Here is an 8,790-nt window from a genome sequence, read left to right as displayed (position 1 = left end):
ATCGATGTTTTTACCTGTGATCTATACTATTATTATAAAGAGGTAAGCGTTTGTGAGTTTGTATGTTTGAGGCGAGTAATCTCCGAAAATACCGAGCCGATTTCAAAAACTCATTCACCATTAGAAAGGTACATTATCCAAGATTGCTATAGGCTATATTTTATCTTAAAACTCCCACGGGAGCGAAGCCCCGGGCAACATCTAGTCCACAATAAAGGTGGTTTGATTTGATTTACCTCTAAATGGAATTAAACACTTACAATTACAAAATAAATTTATTTATCAATTATCAATCGTCGTCAACATCACTGACATTGGTTTTCAACTTCCCCGCAAGTTCTTTCGCCGGATTGAAAACTCCACCCGTTTGCACGTTGCATATAAAACATCTGGTCGTTTTCTTATAGTTTTCTAATGCGCACTTTTCGCAGAAATAATGTTTGCATCTGGAAAGAGAAACATGCATATTAAAATTCTTGCGTTACTGAGTGTAGTGACTGACAGACAACGTACTGTGAAACTACTGGGCGCAGGAAGCTGAAATTTGGCATGTAGGTTCCCTCGCGATCGTTGGTGAGCACTAAGAGAGGATTTATGGAAATTCTACCCCGAAGGGGGTGAAAGGGGTGAAAATCTTTTATATGAAAGTTCTACACCGTTGAAGAAGAAGGATTTTGGTTGTTTACAACAAATTAATCAATACGTGTTCCAAGATTTTTCTGAAATGTAACCCTCAACCCCCTTCAAAAGTGGGGATGAAAGATTGTATGGGACTTAATACAAATTTCAAAATAAAAAGCCGAAAATTGATAAAATCTTATTAGACTCTTCATCATTTTTCTTAAATAATGACCGAGATTTTACAATTCACGCGGGCGAAGCCGCAGGCAAACGCTAGTACAATACAATGCCGGCTCCACACTGTCGTCACTTCGCCAATCTTTGGCGAATTCAGCATACGTTGCTGATTTTTCATTGGTGTTAATAAAAGCACTACGCAACGTTACGTTCACGCATTCGGCATGTGTTCGAGTTCGGCGACGTAGAATAGACTTGTAAAGAATATGTGTAACTTTTTGCGCGGCATCGCCCGCGTGATATTCCCACGGGAACAATTATTTTTCCGGGATGAAAGGTACCCTATGTCCTTATCCGAACTTCAAACTACATGTATGCAAAATTTCAAGAAGATTGTTTGAGTTGATAACGCGTGAAGAGGTAATAAACAAACTTACTTTCCTAAGTAAGTCAACATAGAAAAAAACTATTGTTAATTCTTAGTTATTAAGATATCTGTCATGTCATGTCTGTTTATTATATTATATACTTATGTTCTTTCTTAGTCTATCAAACTCCTTTGTACCTAATATTCTCTGTAAGCACATGTTTGGATTACAGCCTGTTTTCTTTGTATTTTATCTCTATGAATATTTTATATTTGTTGTAATCTGTTTTGTGCGTGAATAAATAAAATAAAATAAAATAAAAAATAAAATAAAATTCGTATATAATGCGAATTTCATCGAATCGATACTAATTTAATTCAAATTTATTACATAGGATACTCCCAATGTCAAAATGTGCATATTAAATGTTATTACTAAGTATAAAAAATCACATTCACTACACAATATAAAACAAAATCGCTTCCCACTGTTTGTCCATATGTATGCTTAGATCTTTTAAACTACGCAACGGATTTTGTTGCGGGTTCCGTTGCAAAGACATAAAAATAATAATTTAAGTAAGTAATTTCTAATTTTTTGTTTATTTGATTTAACATTTAAACTTGCGTGTAATTATAACTGTGCTAGTTTTATAATACTATAATAAAAATAATTTTTATGTGAATAATATCTCAAAGTAGACTATAATAAGTAATTAATTTTAATATTAATAATTAATTAAAAATAAAAAATCAATTTTATTTTCATCGAAATCATCGAGACCAGTTTTCTGATGAGCAAATCAAACATTACAAAAGTTTACGCACAGTCATAATAGATGGCGCTGTACGATTTTAAAACGCGCTATGGTTTCGTTCGCGACGCACTATAAGGTTTCAATTTTGTCATGGCCCTTCACAAACAAACAAACTTACGCATTAATTTACTAGCTTTGCCCGCGGTTTTTGAACCGTGATTTTTTGAAAAGGTTATAAACAACTACGGTTGTTTAGACCTTAATAAATAAATAAAAATCTTTAAATTAAAAATCACACGTAAATAAATAAAATAAATCTATCTATAAAAAAAACAGAAATTATTATAAAACAAAATAAATGTTTTTTTTTAACCCCCGACGCAATAAAAATGGTGTGGTGTTATATAATAACGTATGACCGCTAAGTGTGTCTGTCTGTGTACGTGGCACCGTAGCTCATCAACGGGTGAACCGATTTGGATGCGGATTTTTTTTATTTCGTGTCTAATTTTTATGCGGCAGTTCTTATATATGTTTGATCTAAATCGGTTCAGCCGTTCAAAAGTTGTAATGCGAAATGAATATTGAAGGTCGGGGGTTTTTTAATTTGTCCAAACAAATAAACTTTATCTGACAAAAGTTGATATTAATTATATATAATAATAATACCAGCTGCGACTCGGGGCTTTGCTCCCGTGGGAATTTCGGGATAAAAAGCACCCCTATTTCTTCTTCTTCATAGTCGTATTCCTCATGGCTGAGGGTCGTGGTAATTACGTGGAATGAAACACACACAACAACTTTCTTCTTCTGCCTTCTCCATTTCACACACAAGTTAATAATCAACCAGTGTGCAGGTTTCCTCACGATGTTTTCCTTCACCGGAAGCAAGTGGTGGTCGATGAAAACTACTATACATGAGTCAGATTGGTATACAAACTCATGTGGCACGAGAAGGATTCGAACCTGAGACCTTTCGATCCAAAGGCGGGCGTCTTAACCATTACACCACTTATTTATTACAGGTTATATTTCAAATTGTGTACCAAATTTCATAACAATATATAGTCCAATTTAACAATATATATTTGCTCACAAACTTGGGCGTTTATAATATTAATAGGATTATAAATTATGATTAATATTAATACTAACTTTGTGACTACAGGGTCTTTGAAGCTTTGGCGACAGATGAAACATCGGAAGGGTAGTTCATCGTCACTATGTACCTCGTAGTCGGAGTCGCCGCCATCTTGGATTTAAAAATAAAACAGAATTATTAGTTCACTAGCTCTTTCCCCGGGTGATTTCTAATTGGATCGCTTTTTTGAAGGATTATTGACGGTGATGAAAACGCTCAAAAATTTGTCCACTTCGTGATTTTAGTACTTTTTCATTGATAGCGCGATAACTCTTGTGGGCGTTAAAAAATTCTCCAAAGAGTACTCTACTTAGAGTTCCTGGGAAGTCCAGGGCTCATGAGCGACGCCTGCCGTAAACCATCGGCGGTGCTCCGTTTCCTGGAGGAGCTGGGCTAGCTGGAATGATCAGCTGCTCAGACTCCCCGCACGCAGAAAGGGCGCAGACAAGACGCCTAACTGGGGAAAATGCCGGTCCAATAGTATAATAATGGTATGATAGGGACCAACACTGTTCAAATTAGTTTCTTTCGGCATTACTTCTCAGCAGTGGTCGTTCCGAAATGCCAGTAGTTTGTAGCTTGCGACAAATAACTATTTAATATAAAAATTGACGAGAAAATGTGCCGGTGAAGGTCGAACTTCCGAATAAATGATTTGAATTTGACCCCAAAACTGCCAGTTCCTGAAAATTCTGGACGCAAATAAATAGGTGCGGAGCTTCGCAAGGAAGACGCGCCGAATTGCTGTGCAGATGGAACTTCTCGGACAGTCCTCTGGGTCCCTGCGGGGAGGTCCAGAGTATGCGGCACGTCACTGTCCTCTGCCCATTATACTCTATTGAAGGCGACATTCTCAGCATTCACGAAGCCGACAGTGTTGTCCAAAAATGGATTGATTTCTTGCCTCTAGATCTTTAATCCTAGTTTGTGTTGTACGGAAAAAAAACATTCACAAATAATAATAATATTGCGGAAAATTGTCCTCGAGGGAAGTAAGAAGTAAGAGCTCTCTACTTGTACAGAGACATGAGAATGAGAAAGAGAGTCACCTTGAGCTTGATTCTCTTCTCTCTCGAGCTGCCAGCCGTGTTTATAGTCGGAGCGATCGTGGAGGAACTTGCAAGAATCTATAAAATAGTAATGTTATAACAATGATAAGGTCACAACATTTTAAAACACGTTGTTTTTTTTTTGTTACAATAACGTAATGTTTTCCACAAGCTTTTATTGTCGTCACTGAGATCTTGTGGCATTTAACGCGTGACAAAAACAATACCCATGTCCGCGCTGTAAACGGTCGAGGAGTTCCCTCGTTTGGAGCCGATCCGGGCTGCACCGTCAGGTCATGCTTATCATAATAACGCATTGTCACGGAAACTGAAGTGACGTGGGAATTTTTTCAACTCTGTAGGACAACTGGAAGTGGGAGAAAACTAACTTGCATGATTTGATTACAGACAGACAACGGGACAGATATGCTCTAGATTAATATGTATATATATATCTCTCTAGATTAATATATATATATATATATATATATATATATATATACATGCAAGTTAGTTTTATATATATATATATATATATATATAAAACTAACTTGCATGATTTGATTACAGACAGACAACGGGACAGATATGCTCTAGATTAATATGTATATATATATCTCTCTAGATGTATATGTATATATGTATCTCTATATGTATATATGTATCTATATAAGATACAAATATAAGATCACTGTGATAATTTATAGAGTGTGACAACGCCGCTGGATCATTATACGAACATTTAAAGTTGGTTGAAAAGTCCATTAAAAAACAATAATAAAGTTATTATAATAAACTACAATTTTGAAACGAATTTTGTTCAGAAGTAATGACGATAAACGCATTATTAAGGTAGTTGTCGAACAAACACAGCATATTTGGCTAAGATATTTTACTCTATCGTGACGTCATGTTAGAGTGTCATTTATTACGGAGCGTTTGGACGAATCAAAAAACAAAGCCATCTTTGTCACACACATTACACACACAGTATTTTTTCACTGGTGTTTCTAATGATATAAGTAAAAATTAGTCACGTACCTTACTAATTAAAAAATACTTACCGCCAAAACCGCAAAACCCAGTTTCTTTGTAATCCTTACAAATATCTGGCTGGTAATCCCATCTGTATAATAATAATAATAATATAATATGTATAATAAATATATATAAAAGACAAATCATACAGATTGAGCCAGCCCCAAAGTAAGTTCGAGACTTGTGTTATTCGATACTAATTCAACGATACTATATTTTATAACCAATACATATATAGATAAACATCCAAGACCCGGGCCAATCAGAAAAAGATCATTTTCCATCTTGACCTGACCGGGGATCGAACCCGGGACCTCCAGTGTAGCAGTCCGGCGTGATGACCATTAGGACACGGAGGTTGAATGAAGTTTCGACGTACGTCAGTCAACTCATGTCATAACAGTGTCAAATCCGATAGAAAACAACGGAGCATAACGGAGCGGATGTGGACGGACTCATACTCAACATTGCAAACGTTACAGCTAAACCCCGAAAAAAAATGTAAGGAACAATAATGTTAAGCCCTTCTGGCATGATGGGGACAAACACTGTTTGAATGAGTCTCTTTCGGCATTTCTTCTCAGCAGTGGTCGTTACGAAATGCGAGTATTTTGCGAGCTTTTGAGAAATTACTATTTAATATAAAATTTGACGTGAAAAACTGAAGGTCTAATTTCTGAATAAATGATTTGATTTGATTGAAGCGCAGCTGCACCTAGGTCTAGCCGGCTAAATCTAGATCTAGCCGCACTTCGTGGTTTAGCCGTAACATAAACAAACGAAAATATAATGCCGGTCACACACCACCGTCGAACTTAAGACCAATTTTCACTAAACATAAAACAAAAGTTGACATTTTTAGTTTATACTAGCTGAGCCTCGGGGCTTCGCTCCCGCGGGAATTTCGGGATATAAACATCGGCATGTACCATATGTGTCATTCCAGGTTATATTCTACCCGTGTACCAAATTTCATAACAATCCGTCCAGTAGATTTTGCGTGAACGAGGGACAAACATACACATAAACATCACAAACATTCGCATCCATACTAATGTTATAAATGAGAAAGTCTGTCTGTTCCGCTTTCACGTCTAAACCGCTGGGCCGATTTTGAACACATTTGTATATAGTTAAACGCTCCAGTTCAAACATAGAGTTAATTTTTTTCTCAAAAATCAACCCTCAATTGGCTATAATGAGGAGTGAAAGTTTGCGTTCCGCTTTCGCAGTATGACTCACGCGGGCGAAGCCGCGGGCAGAAGCTAAGCTATAACATTAGTAGGATACCTGACAGTGGCCCTCAAGTTGGCCGGTGCCCTAATGGGGCCCTTCCTCACGAGCCCCGAGCTGGCGTTCCCGGCCGCGGTGTCCCGCTTCTTGTAATATTGAGCATAATTGTTGATGCCTCGGTAAATCTGAGTATAGATAGACGAAATGTGATGAGACTATTATTTGTATTGGGTGTGTTATTAATATGAAGAACCTGTATCTATCTAGATAGATAAAATCTTTATTTGTAGCCACAAGTTTATTTTATAAATGGTTTAATAGATTTGATAGATATCCATCTATCTATTTGTTTGTGTGTAATATAATTTGTGATAAAATCTTATATATATACTAGATGGTGCCTTATATATATACTGATGGACGGGGCTTCGCTCCCGTGGGAATTTTGAGATAAAATATAGCCTATACAAATTTTGGATAATGTACCTTTCTAATGGTGAAAGAATTTTTAAAATCGGTTCCGTAGTTTCGGAGATTACCCGCCTCAAACATACAAACTCACAAACACTTACCTCTTAATAGTATTTTTTACCAAGAGGATTTTTTAATGTTTTTGGGGTAACTAGATCAAATCTTTATAATAATAGTATAAATATTATATAGCCTAAGTATTTGGGTAATTATTAAAAAGGAAATAAATAATACTTTCTTTAAATGTAATTTTTTAAACAAGCTATTTTATGCGCGACAAAAAACCTTGTCCGTGATGTAAATTGTTGAGATCCCTCATCAGAAGTTGATCCTGGGTTCCTTCAGGTCAAGCTTATCATAATAATGTATTGTACAGTCAACAGCACATCAAGTTACCCCGCATGAACCTCTATGGCGCGGTAATAGCGGCGAGATTGCAGTGAATTTGTGTAGGTTGACATGCCGTTGACTGTATACTAAATGTGTATACAAAATTTCAGCTCAATTGATTGAAGTATAAAATCATTTAATGGTTGAAACTAATTAAAATAAAAGCTAAAAGTTGTGTTTCATTCCACCCTCTAAGGAATACGTCTGTAACTAATCACCTTATCATCAGCCTGGCCTTGCAATTCCTCATTAATCTTCTGAGCTTTCTCGAATATCGCCTGGGCGTCCTTGTCGAACTCCGTGTCCAGCTCGTATGTGGCTGTGGCGTTCTCGCGTTGCTGTTGGACGGAGAGCGTTGTGCGGATTGATATCTGAAATTGAGAAGTGGATGTGTATTGTGTATAATATAATAGGCCGAGCGAGCTCTAACATTCTACTTGGGGCAAAAATATTTTTTTTGTATGTATGTATGAAAGTGGTTTGATAGAGGATTGGACCGGACTTAGATACAACCGAACTGAAAATAGCTGAGAACCCAGGACCTCTTTGTTCAGAGGCAAGCACTTTACCACTGCGCCACCGAGGTTGTCTAATGTTAATGTTTAGATAATCATATATAAAAACGTGATATTGTGTCTGTAATAACATTTTTACTACCTTTTCATCGTCACTGCTAACATCACTATTTTGTATATCAGTCTTTTGTTTTTTCACTCCGCCGCTACTTTGAATATTTGGGTTTTGCTTCTGTACTCTTTTAGTTGGCAACACCACTGTTTGATCTTCCGATCCTGAACTATTTTTCTCTGAAAGTTTGAATATGGTGGTTATACATAACCTCGAAATAACACCAAAATATTTGTCGTTATCAAGTTATGTACAACTATAATATATGTTGTGGTACCTTCTGAAGAAGAAGATTTTCGCTTTCTTCCCCCTCTGTTCTTTATATTACGCTTTTTAAACGTAGTAGGAATCGCAACTTCTTCGTCTGACATTATTTTGATGACTGAAGCTTATAAATAACAGTATGACTACTTAAAATGTAATACTTATATATACTAATTATTATTTTAATTATTTTTAAACGCAAACTTAAATTATCAAGGAAATTCTTCAGAAAACAATAAACATAAAGTGTTTGTTTTTATTTTAATTCTAACAAGTCAAACTTGGTGTTGACAGTTGACATTATGACAATGACACGTTTATGACAGCGACATCTTTTCAAAGCTTGCATGCACCAACTACACTTTTATGAAAAAAAAAAACATTAAATTTTACAAATGAACAACCCTCAACGGCCTACACTGATTTAAAGCTGGTACGAATCAAATGCATTTATTTACACTTACTTAGTATAGTGTATAATATATGGTAAGTAAGTACAAGTTATATCTAGGTAAGTATGTTAAACTCGCAATGTAAGCATACCTGAGAGGTCAGGCCACTGATGAAGGAGTTAACAATACATGTATTTTGATCAAAAACTTACGAATACTGGCTGCATTATCTATAGCAAAATGGTGGGGTGTTCATTCATAG

The 8,790-nt window shown here is 36.0% G+C and overlaps 1 protein-coding gene across 1 annotated transcript; it reads right to left on the bottom strand.

Moving 5' to 3' along the window:
• Window positions 1-261: 261 nt before the first annotated feature.
• On the bottom strand, window positions 262-8,422 carry mdlc (midlife crisis). The gene is made up of 8 exons (XM_053765667.1): window positions 8,150-8,422; window positions 7,903-8,051; window positions 7,464-7,616; window positions 6,442-6,569; window positions 5,178-5,239; window positions 4,114-4,191; window positions 3,079-3,175; window positions 262-446 (listed from the first exon to the last, which is right to left on the bottom strand). Exons 1-8 carry the CDS (start codon window positions 8,241-8,243, stop codon window positions 290-292), a joined length of 918 nt encoding a protein of 305 aa, XP_053621642.1. The 5' UTR covers window positions 8,244-8,422; the 3' UTR covers window positions 262-289.
• Window positions 8,423-8,790: the final 368 nt, after the last annotated feature.

The sequence above is a fragment of the Plodia interpunctella genome, chromosome 27 (genome assembly GCF_027563975.2).
Source record: "Plodia interpunctella isolate USDA-ARS_2022_Savannah chromosome 27, ilPloInte3.2, whole genome shotgun sequence".
In the NCBI taxonomy this organism is placed as follows: domain Eukaryota; kingdom Metazoa; phylum Arthropoda; class Insecta; order Lepidoptera; family Pyralidae; genus Plodia; species Plodia interpunctella.
The sequence above is the reverse complement of the archived record's forward strand: the minus strand, read 5'-3'. Positions and strand labels throughout refer to the sequence as shown.

What these genes read in the sequence shown, in the direction of transcription:
- mdlc (XM_053765667.1), bottom strand. Translation starts at nt 8,243, where the DNA reads ATGTCAGACGAAGAAGTTGCGATTCCTACTACGTTTAAAAAGCGTAAT. An exon ending in TTAGCAGTGACGATGAAAAG is followed by an intron (nt 7,617 to 7,902) that starts GTAGTAAAAATG and finishes TCTCAATTTCAG; the next exon opens with ATATCAATCCGCACAACGCT. An exon ending in AAAGACCCTGTAGTCACAAA is followed by an intron (nt 447 to 3,078) that starts GTTAGTATTAAT and finishes TTCTCTTTCCAG; the next exon opens with ATGCAAACATTATTTCTGCG.